At 54.3% G+C, this 22,322-nt stretch overlaps 11 protein-coding genes; 6 read left to right on the plus strand and 5 right to left on the minus strand.

Moving 5' to 3' along the window:
• The first annotated feature begins 102 nt into the window (after window positions 1-102).
• CHC_T00005072001 (hypothetical protein) lies at window positions 103-504 on the plus strand. Its single transcript, XM_005716452.1, has one exon. It carries the CDS (start codon window positions 103-105, stop codon window positions 502-504), a length of 402 nt encoding a protein of 133 aa, XP_005716509.1.
• A 1,674-nt stretch (window positions 505-2,178) lies between these two features.
• On the plus strand, window positions 2,179-3,173 carry CHC_T00005073001 (hypothetical protein). XM_005716453.1 is given in 2 exon segments: window positions 2,179-2,634; window positions 2,635-3,173. 1 exon segment carries the CDS (start codon window positions 2,179-2,181, stop codon window positions 2,632-2,634), a length of 456 nt encoding a protein of 151 aa, XP_005716510.1. The 3' UTR covers window positions 2,635-3,173.
• A 159-nt stretch (window positions 3,174-3,332) lies between these two features.
• On the minus strand, window positions 3,333-5,561 carry CHC_T00005074001 (hypothetical protein). The gene has a single exon (XM_005716454.1). It carries the CDS (start codon window positions 5,559-5,561, stop codon window positions 3,333-3,335), a length of 2,229 nt encoding a protein of 742 aa, XP_005716511.1.
• Window positions 5,562-5,692: 131 nt separating this feature from the next.
• Window positions 5,693-6,328, minus strand: CHC_T00009258001 (nucleoside-diphosphate kinase). The gene is made up of 3 exons (XM_005716455.1): window positions 6,289-6,328; window positions 6,092-6,204; window positions 5,693-5,995 (listed from the first exon to the last, which is right to left on the minus strand). Exons 1-3 carry the CDS (start codon window positions 6,326-6,328, stop codon window positions 5,693-5,695), a joined length of 456 nt encoding a protein of 151 aa, XP_005716512.1.
• A 472-nt stretch (window positions 6,329-6,800) lies between these two features.
• CHC_T00008996001 (probable mitochrondrial 2-oxoglutarate/malate carrier protein) lies at window positions 6,801-7,981 on the plus strand. XM_005716456.1 is given in 5 exon segments: window position 6,801; window positions 6,802-6,874; window positions 6,944-7,031; window positions 7,127-7,876; window positions 7,936-7,981. Coding segments are annotated over 4 exon segments (957 nt in total), but the record flags the coding sequence as incomplete, so codon positions are not given.
• Window positions 7,982-7,990: 9 nt separating this feature from the next.
• CHC_T00008989001 (2-isopropylmalate synthase) lies at window positions 7,991-10,144 on the plus strand. XM_005716457.1 is given in 2 exon segments: window positions 7,991-8,461; window positions 8,462-10,144. The coding sequence occupies 1 exon segment, from the start codon at window positions 8,462-8,464 to the stop codon at window positions 10,142-10,144; it is 1,683 nt and encodes a 560-aa protein (XP_005716514.1). The 5' UTR covers window positions 7,991-8,461.
• Window positions 10,145-10,192: 48 nt separating this feature from the next.
• Window positions 10,193-11,381, minus strand: CHC_T00005075001 (hypothetical protein). XM_005716458.1 is given in 2 exon segments: window positions 10,193-10,274; window positions 10,275-11,381. 1 exon segment carries the CDS (start codon window positions 11,379-11,381, stop codon window positions 10,275-10,277), a length of 1,107 nt encoding a protein of 368 aa, XP_005716515.1. The 3' UTR covers window positions 10,193-10,274.
• A 3,487-nt stretch (window positions 11,382-14,868) lies between these two features.
• On the plus strand, window positions 14,869-18,918 carry CHC_T00010330001 (similar to DEAH (Asp-Glu-Ala-Asp/His) box polypeptide 57). Its single transcript, XM_005716459.1, has one exon. The coding sequence runs from the start codon at window positions 14,869-14,871 to the stop codon at window positions 18,916-18,918; it is 4,050 nt and encodes a 1,349-aa protein (XP_005716516.1).
• A 114-nt stretch (window positions 18,919-19,032) lies between these two features.
• CHC_T00005077001 (hypothetical protein) lies at window positions 19,033-19,143 on the minus strand. The gene has a single exon (XM_005716460.1). It carries the CDS (start codon window positions 19,141-19,143, stop codon window positions 19,033-19,035), a length of 111 nt encoding a protein of 36 aa, XP_005716517.1.
• A 14-nt stretch (window positions 19,144-19,157) lies between these two features.
• CHC_T00005078001 (hypothetical protein) lies at window positions 19,158-19,850 on the minus strand. Its single transcript, XM_005716461.1, has one exon. The coding sequence runs from the start codon at window positions 19,848-19,850 to the stop codon at window positions 19,158-19,160; it is 693 nt and encodes a 230-aa protein (XP_005716518.1).
• A 349-nt stretch (window positions 19,851-20,199) lies between these two features.
• CHC_T00005079001 (hypothetical protein) lies at window positions 20,200-21,411 on the plus strand. Its single transcript, XM_005716462.1, has 3 exons — window positions 20,200-20,241; window positions 20,372-21,203; window positions 21,371-21,411. The coding sequence occupies exons 1-3, from the start codon at window positions 20,200-20,202 to the stop codon at window positions 21,409-21,411; spliced, it is 915 nt and encodes a 304-aa protein (XP_005716519.1).
• The last annotated feature ends 911 nt before the right edge of the window (window positions 21,412-22,322 follow it).

Here is a 22,322-nt window from a genome sequence, read left to right on the forward strand (position 1 = left end):
GTCTGGAGTGCCTTTTCGGTGAAGGTCACAATTTCTTCTAGGCAAAGGCTGCAGCACGTGGGCGGGGGGGGGCGAAAATGAAGTGGAAATTAGGGACGGCGGATGGCTGCACGAGACGCGAGGAAAGAACAGGGGGCTTTTCTTGCGCGGCGTTATGGACAGAAAAACAACAGGGTGGTTTCACGAAAAGAGAATGGAAAAAACTGCCTTGGAAAAAACTGCCTTGCTTCGCACATCAACACGCGGTACTTTCAGCAGGATAACAACGGGTCCAAAACGTCCCATTTTTTGAATCGCTGGACGACCGTCACAGATACCAGCTCGATGAGAACCGCAGCTTGCGGTACACACGGCGTGGCTTGTCTCCGGGCGCTTACACCTCTCTCCATTAAATTCCAGAGGAAACCAAACGTCATTGGATATAATGACTATAGTGCAGTACTGTACGGCACTGTCGGGTGCCAACACCTCATCGCCCGCTGTGAGATGCCATGCGCCATGTAATTTTGGCCCAGCTCATTCCTACTCGTCTGCTGCCAACCCCAATGTGAAATGCTACAGTATTAATCCGTATAACTTCCCGCCCGCACCCACCCCCCCGTCAACCCCTCTAAAATGCTCTTTCGAAAATACAAGTACACCCCTGCAGTACCACGGGCAAGGCTATTGTGCCGACCCGATGCAGCATGTTGAACAAACATGTGGGAAGGAAACAAACGACCCGCGCACCCACAAACATTTACTCTCTCGCCACGCAACGTGACAGCCTTCCATCGGCCAGATTCCATTTCCCGCCACAATCGTTGTTCCCGCGCCGGCCCTGCTGTTGAACCAGCCATTCAACGGCGACGATGAGCCACGGTGGATGCCTTGCTCCGCGATCCACAACATCCCTCTCCGCCGGGCTCAACTACGTCCTGCGACCCAAACCTGAAGGACACAGCATCAACGCTAACCACCCGCCGCCCCCTACAAACCGCCCTGCGTTCCGTGCATGTCCGCAAACACTCCAGACTGAAAGTCTCTCAACGTGTCTCGAGTCGACGTCTATGCTACGTTGCGCAGCCTCCATGACGACGCTTGTGCGCCATGCCCACCTTCATCATCACGACAGAGCCGCCTGCCCGTTCCACTCATATTGATTGGTGATGTTTAATCAATATAAAAATGTTTTTCAAACCTGACTGGTTGCCTTCGTCGTGGGAGAACCGCGGTTTATGTGCGAACGGCCGAAAAGTAATGCTAAAATTACCTGCCTGTTCGGTATGATAAATATGGTAGCATGGGACGATAATGGGAGAAGCCCGACACACCTCGAGTGGCAGAGCACAGAGTCTCACCGCAACGGGGAGCACTTAGAAAACGCCAGCATCATTTGCTCCAACAAGGATGTCATCCCACCCGACCCAAGGGTGCTGCCAACTTGCACCTCACTCTCATTCCAGCATCCATAATTCTTTGCTCGACTGTAGAGCTTTCCTTCATCCGCACTTCGGTCACCGCTTGATTCCTTCTTTTTATATATCAATACGCACTGCAGAGTACTGTTTACGTAGAGCTGTGCTCCGATTGCCTCGCATGTCAAGAGAAGGGAGCACGTGTTTCCCGCTTTTTCTCATTGCCATCCTCCATCGCTCTACTGTATCTCTGGGACGGAATGATTCACTCAATACCCTGCTGCTCGAGTTCCACGTAGACTACACAACATCAAAAGCGATCCAAGGGCCATTCGGGGACGTCGTCATCGAAGCCCTCCTCCGGAAAGTCGGAGCCCTCGTGAAACCCGCATTGAAATGTTCCACCACAAGAGCGGCAGTGCCCATGCATCCAGAGGTGCCCTGTGACTGCCTTTGATTTGCTCAGTTCAGCCCCAGGTGTCGCGGTGTGAGCACTCTTACACGTTCCCACCATTTACACGTACTGTACATTATAGTCCATTTCATTGGCCTGGCTTGGACCAGTCGACTGGTCCAATCACACCCTCATAGATGCGAGATCACGGTTGGATCCCGCCGAGAGAAAGTGATGCGTGTTCTTCGCTTGCCCGTCGCATGCAAACTTCGATATTTCGCAAATATGTACCACTCCCTTCGCACTCTTCCGCGCCTCGCGACGCGGACACCGCGGCCTTACCCGCTCCGCCTGCGCCCCTCCGCGCCTCGCCGCGCACTAGAAACGATGTGGCCCTTCCGTCGAAAACGCCTCCCCCCCGCGGCAGCGCCCGCCCTCGCCGAAGTGAGTGTACGGCCGCACCCCTCGCGCCTGCTCCGCATGGGCGGGCGGCGCCACCGTTCACCCTACCCGTCGACCCCACCCAAGATGGTGATCCTCGTGCGCACGGATCTGAACATGACGACCGGGAAGATCGCGGCGCAGGCGTCGCACGCGGCCGTCCGTCTCTACCAGACGGCGTGCAAGCTGGGGGCGTGCAACCGCTGGAACAACGGCGGGCAGCGCAAGTTGGTGCTGCGTGTGGGCGGCGAGAAGCAGATGGATGATGTCGTGCGCCGCGCGAGGGAGCGCAAGTTGGCCGTCGCAGTCGTCAGGGATGAGGCCCAAGTCAAGACCGCCGTCAGCGTTCTGGGCGAGGGGAGGACTGTTAATGAGGTCACGGGGCACCTCAAACTGTTTTGACGAGAGAAATAGGGCGCGGGGCAAGCGTCAGCCGCGTAGCCTGGGCAACGTCAAATAGTTTGGGGTGAGATGCAAAGCGATGAATCTCACGGTGTCGATTTCGCCGATTCGCAGGTTGCGATGACCAGTGCTGTTGATACTGTATCAACCACAGCAACAACGAGGACCTCATCTCGCGTCATAGACACGTGTAGGTCATGGGTACAGTACAGCAGCCTCCAATGCAATACCGTAGCCTACTCGTGATGACGCTCTATGACTAAGAAAAACAACGGGAGCTGGAGAGTGCGGCGAAACGGAGGCATTCAGCGAGCGGTCTGGAAAGATATAAGACTCGTTCAACCTAATGCAGCCTCGGAGCGTGATAGCAACACAACTACCGCTGCCCGTTTGTTCCCATGAGTGGAATCACCAGTCGATGGGGCGGCATTTGAATAAGCCCCGTACGAGGAGCCACAGTCTCTATGTGTTTGAGTTGGGAGTAATTTAGATAAGTGATTTAGTAAAGTTGGACATGTGCACTACAATGGTTTCCAAACGCTATTTATCGCTTGCGCAGCATTTCACAAAATTGCAGACGAAAGGAAACATCGGGGTCCTTGTATTTCTTCCTATTTTCTTCTTCGCTCCTACGTTTTCAGTCTCCCCTCGACTCCCACAGATGACCCATCCTCGGCCTTCGAAGCCAGCCCAGGCTTTCAAATTGACTCTGCATCCCCCTCGCTACCCCCCATGTCCAGAGACCCATACGATCTATTCGACAGTAGTGGGCTTTGTCCGGCACTCTTCGCATTGGTCGTCCGCTTACGTGGAGGCATGTAATCCCTCTCGGCTGTCGCATCCTCTGGGAGGGGCCTCAACTTCATGTGCACACCTGCCATCGCCCTCTTTCTGCTTGCAGTACTCTTCGATGCTGTAGGCGTCCCATCTGAGACTGCCTCCCTAGTCCTGTCGCTCGAGGATGCTTGAAAGTCTCTCGATGCAACATCTTCGGGGATAATATTATCGTCCTCTCCGAAAAGCGAAGATGAAGAGTACCCTGGCATTCGCACGTATTGCATCTGCACGTGGCCAGACTGTACTCCCGTTGGCTTGCCATCATTTAGAGTCGGCGAGGGCGGCCCCAGTGCCTTCCCATTCAGACCGCTCAAGTCTTCTGCGGGGATGGCGCTGGGCCCCAGCGAAGGTGACAGTTCTATCACTGAGTCGATATCTGCTTGTACATCTTCTAGCGGCGGCTGCAAGGACGAATCGGACGAAGTTGTGATCTTCTTCATGTGCTTTGCCGTCTTCCAATCCGGCCGAATCTTTTCTCCAGACTCCGTTTCTCCCAAGGGCTTCATCAACAATGGCACGTTGATATCCTTGACCAAGATTGTCTTCGCCCTCTTGTTCTTATGCAGAATCGCGGACGGACCCACGGTCCTTCTCACAAGATGGCCTTCCCCATTGCGCACCAGCACGTGCTTGCGGCTCGTGTTGTCCACAAAAGCGTCCGTCTCATCAAGAATCTCCTCCTGCAGGATTTCCTCAATGATATCCTCAATTGACACGATGCCTACAAAATGGCGATCCTTCGACGGCTTGGAAATATCGTCATACACGACGGCCATATGGCTCCTCCCGTTCTGAAATTCGTTGAGCAGGTCAGAAATGAGGGTATTCCCCACACACTCGAGCGCGGGGGCGACACGGACCTTGTGGTTGCGCTGCTTCTTCGAAATTAGGGAGCGAATGGGCAGCTCGTCGTCGGGGTTGACCAAGACGAGCTGCTTGACCAAAAGCAAGCATACGATGTTATTCGGGGAAGACTCATACAAGGGGATGCGAGAGTGTCCGCTGCGCAATATGCGCAGCAAGGTGTCCCTATCTAGGTGTGAGTCGATGTCGAGGCGAAACACATAACGTGCTTCCGTGCATATACTGGAGACCTTCTTCTGCGAGAACTCGAGAGCTCCCTTGAGGATGGTGGTCTCGTCGTGCGTGAGGACGGCGTTACTCTCATGGACATTGATGAGGCCTTTGAGCTCCTCGCGGTTGTAAATGGTGCCAAGCTCCTCCCCCAGCCACGCGTCGAGCACGTAGGCAATGGGGAAGGTGAACGGATACAGCACAAAGCGCAGGACCCTGACAAAGCCGATCATGCTCGACCCCGTGAGCAGCGGATGCCTGGAGCACACGGCCTGCGGAATGATCTCGCCGAAGAGCATGATGGAGATGACGGAGACGATGAGCGAGAAGTAGCCGCCGGGGACAAGGGCCTCGAGGACGAGCGGGAGCAGCTCCGTGGCGAGGGTGTTTGCAAAGAGCAGGGTGACGAGCAGCAGGTTGCCCTGCTCGCGCACAGGCTTGACACGACGGGCGGCGGCGGCGGAGACGGGGTCGTTGCTCTGCATGATGATTTCTAGGCTGAGCGGGTCTAGGCTCATGAGGCCCAGGGTGAGGCCGGCAACGCAGGCGGCGAGAGCCAGGCAGGCGGCGGCGAGCACCAGCAAGATGGGGACAGGGAGGAAGTGGAACGGGGAGAGCTCGGCATGTTGGTCTTCGGGGGAGGCGGTGGTGGCGACGGCGAGACGGTGCAGGAGGTAGAGGACGGCCATGGGAAAAGTGGGGATGGAAGATAGAGAAGGGGGTGCCTGCGAGTGACCGCAAGAAAGTAGAGGACACCTTGAGGCACGGCTAAGGCTGCAACGTCTGGGAGTGTGTCCAGGAGATGCAGTAAGGAGCCCGAAGTGCAATGCGAGGGCGGTTCGACTGTGCGTTGCAATATGGTACTCGACTAATGGTCCGAAGCGGGTGAATTCGCCCCTCAACGTATGATAACCAGTAGAAATATTAGACAAAGGCCAACACGTGCCTGACACGTGGTGTTTATGCTCGAAGACATGCAAAACACGTGTAAATCTCCTATCGTGAAAGTCCGTCATGCATTGCGTGGCGTCGATGCCGTCCGTGAGGACACAACATGTTTCTCTACCGTCTCGAATGCAAGTGGTAAACGAGCTTACGAGCGAGCGACGATTTTTACATCACTTGCCGAAGGCCTCGCAACCGCGCGTTATTCGTAAATCCAGGGGGCGGTGACTTGCTCATAGTTGCAGACCTCTCCATCCTTGAACCAGAGCGCGATCTCCTTCTCGGCGTTCTCACACGAATCACTCCCGTGGATGACGTTCTTCCCCGTAACAAGCGCCAGGTCCCCGCGGATGGTGCCCGGGGCGGACTTGAGCGGGTCTGTGGCGCCGATCATGGTCCGGCCCTGCTTGACAACGTCGGCGCCGGCCCACACCATGGCGACGACGGGCGACGACGAGAGGAAGGTGCACAGGTCGCCGAAGAAGGGGCGCTCGGAAAGGTCGGCCTGCGGGGGGAGGATAGAGGGGGAGGGATAGAGGGGGGGACACGGTCAGTGCGAGCGGGAGGAGGGGGGCAGGTGCGATACGGGGCAGTGACTTACGTAGTGGCTCTCAGCGAGCTGGCGCGTCGGCTGCACCATCTTCAGGCCGCACAGCTTGTAGCCGCGGCGCTCGAAGCGCCCGATGATTTCGGACACAAGGTTGCGCTGGACGCCTGCGGGAGGAGGGAAGTGTCAGCAGGAGGCGGTGGGATCGGGGGTGGGGGCATCCGGGGGATGGAGCGGGGGGTCGGACTTACCGTCGGGCTTGATCATGATGAAAGAGCGTTCGGACGACATGGTGGTGGTTCGAAGGGCGGGCGGTTGAGGTGAGCGACGGGTGCGGCGGAGGAAGACAGGCAATGCGACGGCGGAAAGTGGGGGGGAAGAGGAGGAAGATAGGGTGTGTGGGAATGAAGCGAGGCTGACAGTGGCGAAGCTCGTGCAGACCAAACGCGTGAGCATGACGCCATCATTACAGTGAAGACCTTGCCGTGTGATTGGTGGCCGATCAAAGCCGTCATGCGGCACGACCTCGATCCAAGGCGCGGCCGCATCGCGATCCAGGGCGCGGCCGCATCGCGATCCATGCAGTGCCATGTCGAAGTGCTCGACGTCCAGGCGCGGTGGCATACGTGCACCGCCCCATACACCCCCGCCTCCTTGGTCGTCATTCACATCGCTTCGGTCGCGCGACCGACCCGCGTTCTCATCCGCACCCGCACGCTCCCCGCGCTCTCCCCACTCTCCCGATCCGCTCCCCTCACGCCGACCGCATCATGACGCAGCCCGCGAAAAGATCCCCCCTGCCAAAGCACCTCCAATTCGCCTTCGGAGGCATGTCCGGTACGTTTCCCGCTGCCGTCGTCGCTCCGCTCGCCACGCTTGTATGCTAACTTTTCCGCTCCGTCATAGGCATGGCCGCGACTTGCGTTGTGCAGCCTGTCGATCTCATCAAGACCCGTATGCAGCTCACCCCCTCCGTCGCGGGCCTTCCGAAGCCGTACGTGCGCACGCATCCCGCGCATTACTCGCCATCCACGCCCCGTCCTCACGCCGCTACTAACTCCCGCCCCGATGCGCAACCCCCATCCGCAGCGGCTTCGTCTCTACCGTGCAGTCGGTGACAGCCTCTGAGGGTGTGCTGGCGCTCTACAAGGGTCTGTCTGCCGGTCTCTTCCGGCAAGTGACATACACGACGGCCCGCCTAGGCACGTTCGGCGTGCTGAAAGACCTGATGTCACCTGACGGCACGCCGCTCCCCTTTTTTAAGAAGGCCTTCGCGGGGATGGTTGCGGGCGGCATCGGGGCGGTCGTCGGCAACCCGGCCGAGGTTGCCCTGATCCGCATGACGGCCGACGGCCGTCTGCCACCCGCCGAGCGCCGCGGCTACACCTCGGTCTTCAACGCCCTCGGCCGCGTCACCAGCGAGGAGGGCCTCGCCACCCTGTGGAGGGGCACGTCCGCCACGGTCGGCCGCGCAATGCTGCTCAACATCGCACAGCTGGCCACGTACGACCAGGCGAAGGAGATGATCCTCGCCACCGGCGCCTTGGGGGATAACATGGGCGCGCATATTGCCGCGTCCACGTGCTCCGCGTTCGTCGCCACCGGCGTTTCTATCCCGCTGGACTCCGCTAAGACGCGCGTGCAGAATATGAACGTTATTAATGGCGTCCCAGAGTATTCGGGTATGGTGGATGCGTTGAGGAAGACCGCACAGAGAGACGGCGTGTTGAGCTTGTGGAGAGGGGTCACACCCTACTTCTTGAGGCTTGGGCCGCATACCATTCTCACGTTCGTTTGCCTCGAGCAGTTTAAGGCCGCGTATCAGCGCACGAGAAATTTGTAGAAAAGGCTGAGCTAACTGCTGCATCCCGCGGCTGGGGGAAAGCGCTCATGGGTAGACCACACCGATGTACAGTAGTGCAGAGTACGGAGGACAGGGCATAGCGGTGCACGATGTGCGCGGGTTGGTGGATTTTGGTGAGGGGTGAGTGCGTATGCACGGGGTGTGTCTTACGTGCGTTACGAGGGTTGATGACGCGTTATGAGACTCAATGCCAACTGTGGCCTCATTCATACTATAGTAACTCAGGTGTGCGCCTAATACGCCACCCGCGAGATATTTTACCGACCCTGTCATACAGTGTTGCACCTCCCAGTGCGTGCTCTTTTGCAGACCCCCCATCACTTCATGTGCTTGACTTGAAAAGGCAACCCAACTCGCTCCTTCCCCTTCTCACCGAGTTCACATATCCCCTCTCCTCCCAATACGTCATGTTCTTCCCCGCCTTTCTCCTGTCCGCCTTCACCCCAGTCCTCTCCCGCCGCACCTCCCCCCTCACCGCCATCTCACCCTCGCCATGTTGGCGCATGGTCACCCCTGCTGTGCGAAGCGCCTCCTCGCCATCCCCCCTTGACAACGAAGCCATGCCAGTCCCTTCCCGCTGCATCCAAGTCTACGATACCACACTGCGCGACGGCGCCCAAGGCGAAGGCATCAGTCTTTCCGTCGCCGACAAGCTCAAGATTGCCACCCGTCTTGACGAGTTTGGCGCACACTACATCGAGGGCGGATGGCCGGGCAGTAACCCCAAAGACGCTGCCTTCTTCGAGAACTGTCGGGGAAAGCTCAAGCGCGCCAAACTCGTCGCCTTTGGGAGCACCAGGTATAAGAACACCACGTGCGAGAAGGACAGGAACGTTCAGATGCTGGCAAATGCAGATACCCTCGTCGTTACTTTGGTTGGAAAAGCCTGGGACATGCAGGTCCAAGTGGTGTTGGAAGCTAGTTTAGAGGAGAACTTGGATATGATTAGGGAGAGCGTCGCCTATTTTAAACGCCTTGGCCGCGAGGTCATGTTGGACGCCGAGCATTTCTATGACGGCTACAAGGCTGCCCCAGAGTATGCCATAGCATGTTTGCAGGCCGCTGTCGATGGTGGCGTCGATGTGCTCGTGCTCTGCGATACCAACGGTGGCAGCGTACCGTGGGATCTGCAGAAGGTCACCGCCACCGTCGTGCACCGCTTTCCGGCCACGCGCGTCGGAGTCCATTGTCACAACGACATGGAGCTTGCTGTTGCGAACTCCATTTCAGCCGTGAATGCGGGAGCCAGCCTGGTCCAGGGAACCGTCAACGGGTATGGCGAGCGCACTGGGAATGCAAACTTGATGAGCATTGTGCCGACGTTGCAACTCAAGCTGGGATACGCATGCGTAGGGGATGCGCTGAGTAAGCTCACCAGCTTGTCGCGTTTCGTGGATGAGATTGCGTGCCAAAAGCCGGTGTCGGGGCAGCCGTTCGTGGGCGTGTCGAGCTTCGCGCACAAGGGGGGTTTGCATGTGGCTGCCGTGCTGAAGAACGAAGATACGTATCAGCACATCGACCCGAGCCTTGTAGGGAATGAGAAGCGCATTTTGGTGTCTGAGCTGGCTGGGAGACGGAATGTGCTGAGTAAGGCGGAAGAGCTCGGACTCGTCCCGGCCGGCGATGATGCGGGTGCACGCCAAGAATGGGGGAATCGAGCGAAGCAGGTGCTCGGACAGGTCAAGGACTTGGAGAATAAGGGGTACAGCTTTGAGGGCGCTGAAGCAAGCCTAGAGCTTATGCTGCGTCGAAGTGTTGAGGGTTACCGACCGCCTTTCGAGCTGCTGGATTTCAGTGTGACCACGGATAATAAGCGCATCCATTACGGGCCAAACTCTGAGGGTCCTCCGTTCAACGAGTCCGTGACTCAGGCGACGGTTAAAATTGCTCTCCTCGGTCCGAAAGATGGCGGGGAGGCATGTCCGACGAAGATCTGCCTTGAAGTGGCGGAAGGGAATGGACCAATCGATGCGGTAAACGGAGCTTTGGGGAAAGTCCTCTTCAGCATGTATCAACCGTTGCAGACAGTCGCTCTGACAGACTACAAGGTTCGCATCCTGGATAGTGAGAGTGCCACTGCTGCTACGACGCGTGTCGTGGTCGATTTTGAGGACTCGGCCTCGGGGAGGCAATGGACAACCGTGTACGCTCATCCAAATATTATTGTCGCCTCCGTCAACGCTTTGATGGATGGTTTTGAAGTAGCCATGTGGGATTCACTGCCGCAGTGCTGCATTGGTTAATAATTTGTTGCCCCCGGGCATGCACACCGTATTGTCATGTGCAGAATAAAGGGATCATATGTACTTTAACAAAAATTGCTCAAGAGACGTTACGCTCTGGTGCGTAGCGTGCTGATCTGTGCCTAAGGTTTCATACAAGTGCTCTGACCTTTTTTTTTTTCTTTCTCTTGGGAGGTAGTTGCGCTGCGGATGGTACCGGCTCGGGTCTTCCGGTAACGTCAGATTCTTCATTCGCAGCAGCAGCCTGGCCAGCAGATGTAAGCGGGGACGCCCGCTGCCTTCCTATATCCCTGCTGATAGGAATCGCCTCTTGCTTTGCTGTAACAGGGCTCATCCGGTCATGAGCATTCTGTTTCGATGGTGCAGTCACATCTAGCTTTGCAGCTCCCGAGTTCGAAGCTTCTGGTACGCCGGGCGCATCGTCGTCTTGAATCTCGAAAAGGCTCTTCTTGCGGCGCTTCACGATTAGAGCTGGCTTGCCTTTTGACGCTTTTATCATTTCATGCTTACGCTTTGCATTCCTCAGCAACCGCTTCTCGTGCTCTTTCTTTTGCCTCTCAGCCGCCTTTCTCGCCCGGCGCTGTTCCAAAAGTTCTGCTCGTGCCCTCGCAGCAGCGTTTGCAATCACGAACGCCCTATTGTCTCGCACATTTGCGTCTGCAGCTGCAGCTCTGCGAAATACAGCCCGTGTTTCGACAGCTTGCCCATGAATCTCTAGTGGATGCGACGCAGTCTTGACGGTTAACAGGGATGGCTTTGATCGGTCCTTTTCCGTCAAGACATGTGAATGTTTCTCTCCGCTGGCGTCCCGCACCACTGCCTCCAAGGCTGCTACAGCAGAGAAGAGCGCTTCATGCATCTCTTTCAAGATATTTTTCGCAGGGATCCGGTGTATGGCGACAGTGATCTTTAGCTCGACACCCGAGCGGTCCTGGCACGTGAGTTGTAATGCACTAGAGTGCTTCCCGGGATGCTCTCCACTCCATGCAAGCTCTCCTTCAGTTCGAAGGATCTCTGCAACGGTGGAAGGTATGGCGAGAAGAAGAGCAAGCAGTTCTACAGACGGGGGTTTCTCTCTCCCCCGCACTTTCGCTTGGCGAGCGACATCGCGCAGAGATGCGCAGTACGCTACATCAGTATCCAGAACCTCAAGAGCTGACTTCGGTGTCAAGCGAGCAATCAAGTTCTCCCCAGAAGCGCTGCGGAGAGAGTGAAACCTCCCGAAGGAGGGTTGCATTGTGCCTACGATAGACTAGAAGTGTCTCTTGCTTTTTGTTGGGTCCAGACCTCAAAAAGTGTCGTAAGAAAGTGGAGAAGAAGTGATTTGTCCCATACGAGGCCAGCTTTTTTTTTGCAAGACATACAGGGGTCTCTTAATTAGCGCACTTTTAGTTAGTGCATATTGGACTTTAATGCACCCTCTGATAGCTTGGCACGACTTTGTACAGGTGTACACGTATGTTCACGGGAGCACAATGGTCGTCGCCGTCCGTAGAGAGCGGGTTCCATTCTTTTACAGATCCCAGCAACCTTATGCATCTTCGAACAACTAATCACACAATGAGCACAACTGAACCAGCATCCGTGGTTCGAGCCTTTGCGTAGGCAGAGCGATATTGTGAGGAGGTGCGTGTTACGGAGGCGTCCTATCATTTACGTCTTGCTAAGCGAGCGTTGAGCCGTGTCTATAATGAACACACGAAGCGTCAGCGACGGCAGACGCTGGTACAGTGCAACCTCCCAATAAGAGTGCTGTTCGTAAAAGACAAAGATACCCATAGACAGAGGTTTATCACTACGGGAGGCGTTATTATCATAACTCTATCCTAAAAAATCACTTATTCTCGTTTGACAAAATTCCTCCCGCGCTTGACGTCTCAGTCCCCGTTGCACCTTTTCCAACCCCCGTAGAACCGCCCCAGAAATGTCATAATTGCTCATAATGACGTGAGCAGAAGCCAAAATGCGCAACTGCTCACGAAGGGGAGGCATAAACACTTCCTCATCGCCTCCTTCTGTGATCCCCGAATCTTCTTCGGGACCGGAGATAAAAGCAACCAGATCTCGGTCTGTGACTGGCTCTGTAGACGCCATTTCTGATTTTTGATGAAGTAGGTACTCCACTCGCATTCGCTCGCTGCTATCTTGTACAACCTGATCAATTTTGATGTCAAGTTCCGGACGGTCACGGTGCAACACAATTTCACCATTCACATCAACATCCTCACCTACGGCTTTGGTGTGACACTAGCAGTTTCGAATAACCCTGCTGTCCATTTCTTCCCATGCTTTTTTTATCCAACGCATACCTTGTAGCACATCAACCTTGTATATATTACTCTCTCCCATATCAATAAAGTCAAGAGCTCTACCCATTTGCAACCTCCTGTAGCGACACTTCAAAGCAGCGATAATTCCCGCATCGCATGGCTGCATGATTGATGTGGTATTCGGAGGAAGGAAAACAATCTTCGTGTTGGACAAGTTCAATGTGTTTACCTCTGTCATCGTTCCATGTGCGGAACAGTTGTCTAGCAAGAGAAGAGCTCTCCTTCCATTCTGAATCATACTTGAATTGAATAATTGGAGCCACTCAAAAAAGTGCCTTTGTCATCCAGGCCTTGGCATTATTTCTGTAGTCGAACCCCAGCTCCTCCTCACTTTTTCCCCGAAAAGCACGCGGCGATCGAGCGTTTCCAATTATCCGCAAGGGAACCAAATCACTTCCACTAGCGTTGCAGCAGGCCAGACACGTGATTCTTGCCTTGTCCTTTTTGGATCCACTAATTTGTGTGGCAGCAATGGTCTTGTTGGGTGCTAATCGGTACTGCAGACCGAATTCGTCGGCGTTATAAATATCGTCTAAATTGTAGCCGTCAAGCATCGTCCTGATGAGAGGTAGTGCTCTCTCAGCCTCAATAAACGCAGCCCATGCCTGCTCGCCATGATATGATATGCGTCTTAATCCATGCCTTTTCTTAAACTTTTGAAGCCAGCCGTTGGAAAAACGAAGCTCTGGAGCCGTGTCGTCGTTCGTTGTCAATTTCCAAAGACGTTCGGCCTTCTGCGTGATGATATTATCCGAAAGGGCGATGTTGCGGCTTGCGCAGTCTCTGATCCATACAGCAAGAGCTTCATCAAATCGTGAAGACAACGGGTTCCGAAGAGATTTCGAATTTGTGGATGCACTCGCCTCTAGCTTGGTGCGCATCTTGACGATGCGCGAGACAGTAGACTGCGGAACAGATCGGTTGAGTTGAAAGTAACGACCTGCCCATTCTCCAACAAAACTCCGATCGCAGCGTTCCCCGTTATGACAGCGAAGATAGTACTCGGCAAGCAGCTCTTGTTGCTGAGCGATAGTAAGGCGATTGCGTTCTGACATGACTTGGGCCGGATGGAGGAAAAGGGAGATTGCCAAGGGGATGAGATGGGCTGCCGCCAGCGACCGCACGCGCTATGCAAAACCTTGGTGGGTATCGTGAATAAAAAGGCGGGAGTTGGTCGCCCAACACATACCTGTTTGTTTCGTGTTCTGTGACCACTACTGTATCCTTATTCGAAATGGTCTTGCTTCAAATTTTAATAAATATGCAATGTGTTTTTGCGAAATCAACACACCATTTCCGTATCCAGATGACCTGCCTATAGCATCTCAAATCACACTTTTTCTTGCGGGAAAGACGGGTGGTATTCATACTGGGGGGTTTATTACTATCGGGGGAGTACTATTGGGAGGGCTGACTGTAACGGAACATTTCGTTGCCCCGTAAACTACTTTTTAGCGAGCCCCTTAGATAAAGCACATTGAAGATAGTGCACAAAGAATGCGCATGGCACGGGGTGCACTAATTAAGGGGGTCGCCTATATCGCCTATTTGGAAAGTCGCAGTTGATGAACGTGAGGATGATCATAGGATGAGGCTCAGATGGCCCTCTCAGGCTCAGAATATTGGCCTCAGGGGTCATACTCTGACCATCCAGTAGATGGCATCCACGTGTAACACTTTCTTCTTGGAGTGTTATCATATTCATGCATTAATGAGTCACAGAAATCGCATCCAAGAGCGGCGGCGTCCTTCTCGTCCCCCCCTCGAAGGTATTGCAGACATCAACAGGAACCCACTGCAAATCGTACGAACTGAGGCACAACTTAATCGACGTACTCGTCGAAAAGCTTGGGTGCCAGCTGTAGACCGTAAGTCTGAGCCGGTTACGATTTGCGGAATCGACATCCTGCTTGTAGTTCCTTCTAAGGAAGTAATCATCTGGAATGGGCAAACGTCGCGGCAGAACAGGCCCAGGAGGCGCGGTAGTTTCATCTTTGTCCGGCAATGCCGGTGGGAAAACTACGAGCAACCGTCGTGGTGGTGGACAGGGGGCTGGCGGACGACTCGGCGCTGATCCTGAGCTGGAAGCGCTGGCAAATCCTCAAGGAAAGGCGGGGAAGGGAGGGAAAGCATCCGCAGCGGGCTCCGGTTCGCAAGCCGGTGCTTCCGGATCTTTGGCAGCGAGCGGAGCGCCGAAGTGGCTCGGAAAGTCGCCCACGCAGATGCTTCGCGAATTGTGCATCAAGACTAATCGAAAACGGCCCTAGTATGTTGTGCCATATGAATTACGTGCGCGCTTCACCTTTCTGCATTCCCTGCTCGCATCTTGCACACCAAATTCTAATGTTATGTTGTCTCTACTTCTGTGCGGTATTTTGTTGTAGCTTTGGCAAAATGAGCGGGAGCGAGATTTGTTTGTGCACAATTCCAGCTGGAAGAAAAGATGGGAAAAAAGCGAAGGGTACCGCGTTTGATAGAGTTGCTGGTGTTGGGGATCGCCCAGGCGAAGAATATGCAGCCCTGAATGTTTTGCACCAGCTCGAGCGAGGAAAGCCACTGGAGCGACTGCTTGCGCCCGAGTTTCGAGATGTATGGATTGGTCTGGACAAGCGATTTGAGGAGTATGATGCCGAAAATAAGCAAAGAGTAGTCACGAAAGAGAGAAGGAAGGCTCAAGCTGAACGACGGGCCAAGATAGAGCAGTCCAAAGAGTCTGCGACTATAAGCATCTCAGCGACATCGCGGAAGTTAATCGAAAGTGCGATTGTACAGCCCAACGGATCCACGCTTGGGGGCGCATCGCATCAGCCCTCTGCTTCTTCGTCTGGAGCTAGTGGCATTCAGGGAGCAAGCAATTTCTTGAAGAATGAGCTCATGGGAATGGGATTCTCAAAGTTCGATGCTGTTGATGTTAGTCAACGATTTTCGGATGTCACTTCAGCACTCGACTATTTGTGCCTAAACTTGGACGAAGCGGAACTACCAAGATCATTCGCACCAACGGCTGATGTAGAAGTTGTCCGCTTTACATCAAGTTCAAGGGAGCAGAGCAAGGATCGCGTTGATTCTTCAAACCGAGACCATCTCATGCGCTTGACTTGTTTATCGAAACAGGCTGTGGAGAGGGCATTGCTTGCGTCGGGTGGTGAAATGACTACTGCACTAGGCGTCTTGTACAACACACTTACACACAATATGATCGCGGGATATACATTCCAATCGCTGGAGGAAAATATTGCAAACTTGGCTTGCGAGGAAAGAGCTACGGAGGCAAGTATATTATCTGCTATATATGGTGAAGACGCCACGGTCGGTCCCGGATCAATGCCGGGATTTGAAAACAGTTGGGCTGCCGTCGTGCGCTTGCAAAAAGGGTTGAATGGCATCGGTGTTCAGTATCCGGTGATTGTCGCCGTCGTGGATTTGGACGGATTTTATCCATTTTCTGTACCAGCTGTTATAGTAGGAACCAATTTTCGCACCACAGCCGCCACAGAGGATAAGTTGCATGCTTCGTATCGTCGGGTTCTGATGAGGGCTGCGACAGGCGAAGTGCTATCTGCGATGCGGTCACTTGGAGGACTGCAATTCTCGCCCGGAGAAGACCTTGTTCCTACCCCGGTAGTCCACGATGTAGTCTCGTTCTTGGGCAATGTGAGTGAAAACCAGCTAATGACAGTCGTAGCGAAAAGAAACGAAGGCACTTGCGACACTGGATCTGGACACATGGCTGCTATAACGCCTTCAGTTTCGGCGCGAAATGAGCAGATGCATCCGAAATCTACTGGAAGAGCAACAAGACGCCCTGTGGAACGACCAATGCGTGTTGAACCTTTGAAGTCTTCACCACAACTGGTTGATATGAAATCGAGAAGGTCTATGCTTCCCGCCCACAAAGCGAGAAACGAGATTATTGAAAAGATTAGACATAATCAGGTCGTTGTCGTGAGTGGTGCAACTGGGTCTGGAAAGACTACACAAGTTCCACAATTTCTACTGGAGGACGCGGCAATGGCGAAAGAGCCTATGTCCATTGTCTGTACACAGCCACGGCGTATTGCGGCCATGTCTGTTGCCGAACGTGTTGCCGCGGAACGCTGTCAGAGGGTTGGAGAAAGCGTTGGGTACCAGGTCAAACTGAACTCAAAGCGTTCCAGAGCCACAAGAGTTGTGTTTTGTACAACTGGAGTCCTTCTAAGAAAATTGCAGGGCGATCCACAATTGGAGAGCTTGACTCATGTCCTGGTAGATGAGGTTCATGAACGCTCCGTAGAGACGGATTTTGTGCTTCTCTTGCTCCGTGAGATTGCGGCAAGAAGACCTAGTATTCGGATTGTGCTTATGTCGGCCACGTTGGATGCAAACAAATTTGCTGAGTACTTCTCGAGTACATTGTCAAGAGGCAACAAACGAGCCACCGTCCCAATCGTGTCAATACCGGGCAGGACATTTCCTGTGGAGGAGCTTTACCTTGAGGATGCCGTTAGATTTTCACAGTATCGACTAAGACCTGGAGCACGCTATGCGAAACGAGTCGGGAAAGTGGTCCACAAAGGGAAGTATGGAATGGAGCCGGCGGCAGGCACTGAGTTTCCGAAGCAACGTATTACCGCTACCGCAGCAGCGGGGCGTGCTTACATTGCGCTGGACGATGAGCGACAGGAACTGGACGGAGACCTGAAAACGTATGATGCACAGTTGTCGACTGCTCAAAGTCGAGAAACAACTATTAGCGAAACTCAAAGACATTTGGAAATGAAACAAACGGTTGGCATTATTGACGAGTCGATTGTCAACGTGGATCTAATCGGCCTGCTTGTCTGGAAATTGAATAGAGATGGCAGAATGAATCGCGATGGAGCGATTTTGATTTTCCTCCCGGGCGTAGCTGATATCTCGGCCGTCGTGAGGAAGCTTTCAACAGGAGACGAATCGCACAGTCTGTGGCCTCTACCTCTGCATTCCATGATGTCTCCTGAAGAACAAACTAGAGTTTTCTCCAAACCCCCTAGAGGGAAGCGGAAAGTAATTTGCTCAACAAACATCGCCGAGACTTCGATCACCGTTGATGACGTCACCGTTGTCATTGATACATTAAGATCGAAGCAAATGGGGTACGATGCACTGAATAGGTCTTCTGTTCTTGAGGAACAATTTATCTCAAAGGCAGCAGCGCAGCAGAGAGCGGGACGAGCCGGTCGCGTTTCAAGTGGAACATGTTATCGTCTTGTGCGAAAAAATACTTTTGACAACCGGATCGCAGCAGAACAAACACCTGAGATTCAACGAGTTGCATTGGAGCACTTGGTGCTGAATATGCTTAGTATCATTCCGGAGCAGCAAAGCCAAAATGATCCACACTTATTTCTCGGAAAGGCCATCGATCCACCTGCTGCCGACTCAATTACATCGTCCATCACAAACCTTATCGAAATTGGGGCGATGCGGCGGCAAACTAGTGGATCTCAAAAGGTCGAATTGACTGCTCTTGGAAAACATCTGACTGGGATGCCTGTTGATGCTCGTGTCGGTAAGTTGTTAATTTTCGGGTCATTATTCAGTTGCACAGATGCGGCCCTCACTATTGCAGCGACGCTCGCCGAGCGCTCTCCATTTTATGCTCCTTTCGACAAACGAGAAGAAGCGCGGGCAGCTCGAGCCCCGTTTGTCTGGGGAAAATCGGACCTGCTCACGTACGTGAGGGCATACAACGCTTGGCGAGACATTCGCGAAAGCAGAGGAGGATATGCTGCAGAGCAGGCGTTCTGTTCAAAGAACTTTCTTGCAAGGAAAACGCTACAAGCCATTTCCGATGGAAGGAGGCAGCTTGCAGATGCCCTCGCAGATGCTGGCTTTGGACTCCCTGGGGCTGAGAGGTCGTTTAGGGGTTGGGAACGAGAAGAGGCGGTCAATCAGTTCAGTGATAACCTGCGTGTCGTGAAAGCAGTTGTCTGCGCGGCGCTATATCCAAACATTGCGCGCATCGATCTACCGGACAAAACGTATTACGAGGTAGCAGGAGGCACTGTAGCGAACAAATACAATGCGAAAGACCTCCGACTGCGGTCCAAGAGTGGAGAGAGGCTCTTCTTGCATCCAGAGTCGGTGAATTTCCACCAGGGTAATTTTGAGACGCGATGGCTGGCGTACTTTGCCAAGGTGAAAACCTCACGTCTGTTTGTTCGTGACTCTAGTATGGTATCGCCGTTTGCCATCTTGCTTTTCGGTGGGGAGATTAATGTTCAACACAAAAAGGGGCAAATGTCGGTTGACAATTGGGTTATCTTCAAGGCTCCGGCCAAGGTTGCAGTACTTGCGAGGGAACTACGACGTCAGCTAGACGGGTTACTGATGCGGAAATTTGAAAATGCTGATATCGATCTCGCCGAGGAAGGCAAGACCGTGAACGAGGCGATTATCAGGTTGATTACCACAGAATCTTGATGGGAGTACAAAACTTGCGATGAACAAAGTAAAATAACTTTTGCTGTGGATTTGAATTGCTCAAGGCACTCTTCATGCATCCCTGCACCAGGAACATCCCACAGTACTTGTTGATCAAAGGCGGTTATGAGCGGCAGATTGCGTCATGTACCATTGCGCGCTTCCCACTCTTTGGTTGACCCAGCAAGCCTTTGGAGGCTTGATCGCGAACGAACACCAAGGCATTACATACGCAGGCATTACTGCTTTCTCGACGTCCTTGCTCTTTGTGCGGATTTTGCTTTTCGTTGACTTTTAGTCGATTGCCTCCTCTTCGGCACGACGACGCGAACCTGCCCCTTTGGCTTCCTCTCCTTGAGTTTCTCCTGCTCCTCGCTCTCGGCCTCCTCCTTCAGCTGCGCAAAGCCCGTCTGTATTCCCCTCGCCAACGCGTAGACGACAAACCCCATAATATAGAGCCCATACTTCCCAAAGAAGCCCTTCTCCTTCCGCGTGTCCACGACCTCCTCCTCCGTCGCCTTCTCCCCTCCGTCCGGCGCGCTCTTACTCAAGTAGTCAGCCCAGTCTGGCCGGATGCGCTTCGCGACCTCCTCCGTGACAGCCAGGTCGGGGCCGCTACCCGCGCTCCACTGCCCATCGCACGCCTTCGCCGCGGCCCAGCGCAGCCCCAGGGCCTTTCCGTAACTGTCGCGCACGAGAGACAGGCGCAGCGCACCCCCTACTGCGCATCGCGGTGCATGCAGGGTCGGCGCCGACGGGCCCGAACTGTGGCGCAGGTGCACGTGCGCGGGGAGGGAGGGTTGCGGCAATGGTAACGACAGCGGGGACCAGGTCTCGCCCTGGTCCGTCGAAACGGTCAGCGAGTTGGGCGTGGCGAGGGATAGGTGCAACACTGAGAGCAGGAGGAGGGATAGAAGCCACGAGCGATTCATCGCTGCTGTGCGCGTGGAGGAGGAGTGCGAGGAGCGGCGTGGCGGAAAGGCCGTGGGACAGGGGAGGGAGGGATACAAGAAAAGCGGAGGGAAGATGTACAGTTGACGGGGACGAGGGCCACCAGCAATGACGGCCAGGTGGGGCGTCCTCAGCGGGCTACTGTACGCAATACACGTATGATGGAATTAAGTGAACTGCGGAGGCGTACAGCACGGGAGCAGTGGTGGACTTATTTCGTTTCAAGGGGGGTTTCGTTGTTTTTGTCGGCATCAAAATGTGAATCTCAACGGCTCTTACGCCCAACAATTAATGCTGCTGGCACTGACATACGTTCGTGATACTGTAGGCATGGCCCATTCTAGCTGCGCGTCTCCATTTGTTGGAACCACGGTGCCTTTGAAATCCCCCATCTACGCACACACAATGTGGAACAACAGAATTCTTACCTATCGTCCTCTGAGGTCAGAGAAGATTTCCGCCAAAGCCCCATCTCCTCCACCATGTCCCCTCTAACTCTCAGTTTTGCGTGACCAGGGTGCTCCCCCCCCCCCGACACCCCCCTCCTGCACGTGCGCCAGGACTCCCCCCGTCACTGGCCTCTCAGGCAACAATGACCACCACTCTCCTCTCCAGGCTCTCCACTGACAACCAGGACGAGACCACTGTGTGGCTCTCCACCATCATCCAAGAGCTATGGCCGTACGCAGCGAACATCGTTCAAACCACCTTGAAGGAGTATGTCGAGCCTGCGCTGATCGCGGCCATCCCCAAAGGGCTTCCCACGCCGCAGTTCACGAAAATCGACGTCGGCAACGACGGGCTGGCCATCGAACGCGTCCAGGTGTTCCAGCGCTCGAACGCAGGCACTGACGACGTTCCCGTCATCGAAGCCGATATTCGCTACGAAGGCACCCCAGTTATCGAGATGTGCGTCCAGGGGTATCGGCACTACTCCTTCGGCGTCACCAACACCAAGATCGAAGGGCGCGTAGAAGTCCTCATGAGTCCGTTGCTCGACCGCATTCCGCTCTTCGCCGCCATGCAGATTGCCTTCATCAACCCCCCGAAACTCGATTACACCCTCACCGGGTTCGCCGCCTTGGGCGACCAGTCTTTTATCAAAGGTACCATGCGTCGAGTGGTGGAGGACCTTCTCGCCTCCATGGCCGTCTTGCCGAACCGAATTGCTTTCAAGGTCGCTCCGGAAACCGACTTCTTCCACTTCGTGTCTAAGCCAGTAGGCATTTTCCGCGTCGCGGCCCTCAGTGGCTCTGGCTTCCCAAGCACTGATCGTCACGTCCTCAAGCAAGCTATCGGCCAAAGTGAACTTCCCGATGTGTATCTCACTTTACGTCATGGAGCTAAAGTTCATAAGACTGAACATATCAATAACTCAGCAAATCCGATATGGAGCAACCAAGTTTTTGATTTTGTGCTCATGAGCGAGTCCATATCGCAGCAGCTCGCAATCAAAGCGTACGACTACGATGTCGGAACGGATGACTTTTTGGGCAAGCAGACTGTGCTGGTTGCCCACCTTGCCGAACACGGCGCCAGTGAGATGGAACTCAGCGAGTCGCCTGAGGAAGCTGTTCCGACGGTGCGGATAGCGGCCCGGTGGCTCCCGCTGTCGTGGGACAGACGAGAAGTTTACAAAGCGATCATGAAGCAGCGTGTTGACAAAATTAGGCCAAGGCAGTGTTCTAATGTTTTACTAACCATAGAAGTAGATGAAGCGGAGAACCTTCCCAAGAATCAGCGGCCTTACCTGCAGATAAGGGTTGGTTCTCACGTAGAGCGAACGAGCGCCTCATACAACATGCCTGGCGTGTCTTCGGTGGAGCATCCAGAGTTTGAGAAGGCGTTTCATATTCCGCTGGAGGGCCCTGTGGATGCTTCCATGCAGATTACATACCAGGTGCTTGACCTCTTCTCGGGGAAGATGTTGGGGCATGCTTACAGCTCGTTGTCGGACGCGATCAACGCCGGGATTGAAGGGAAGACATATGCGTTTGCACTTATGGACGCGGAAAACCCAAAAGCTTCGCTGAAGGTCCGTGTGAGAGTAGCGGCTGTGCTGGATTCACCACCGTTGTGGGAGGTGCTTGCAAACCCGCAGAATGTGTATCACAGTTGAAGGATACAAGGTTCGAGTATCGAATAAACGACTAACTTCACTGATTCCGAACCAGTATCTGCTTCGCCAAATGCGTGCAGTGTGCCTCAGAGTCCCATCCTTATAAACACCGAAACAGCGTATGAACTGGCGCTTGTCAGAAGCGCATGAGGCTTGCCTCAGCATCCAGGCTCGTTGGAATGTCTTATTGCAGAAAAGATGAAGTCCATTTCGGGCTAGGAGGTCACGACAGCAAGGTGGAGTTGAAGAGAAGGCGTCGAGAGCTTATTTAGTCCTGCGATGGGTCAGGATACGGAGTGATGCGTCTCTTCAACCGCAACTTCTCAGCGAAAAA

Source organism: Chondrus crispus, genomic scaffold (assembly GCF_000350225.1).
Source record: "Chondrus crispus Stackhouse genomic scaffold, scaffold_269, whole genome shotgun sequence".
NCBI lineage: Eukaryota > Rhodophyta > Florideophyceae > Gigartinales > Gigartinaceae > Chondrus > Chondrus crispus.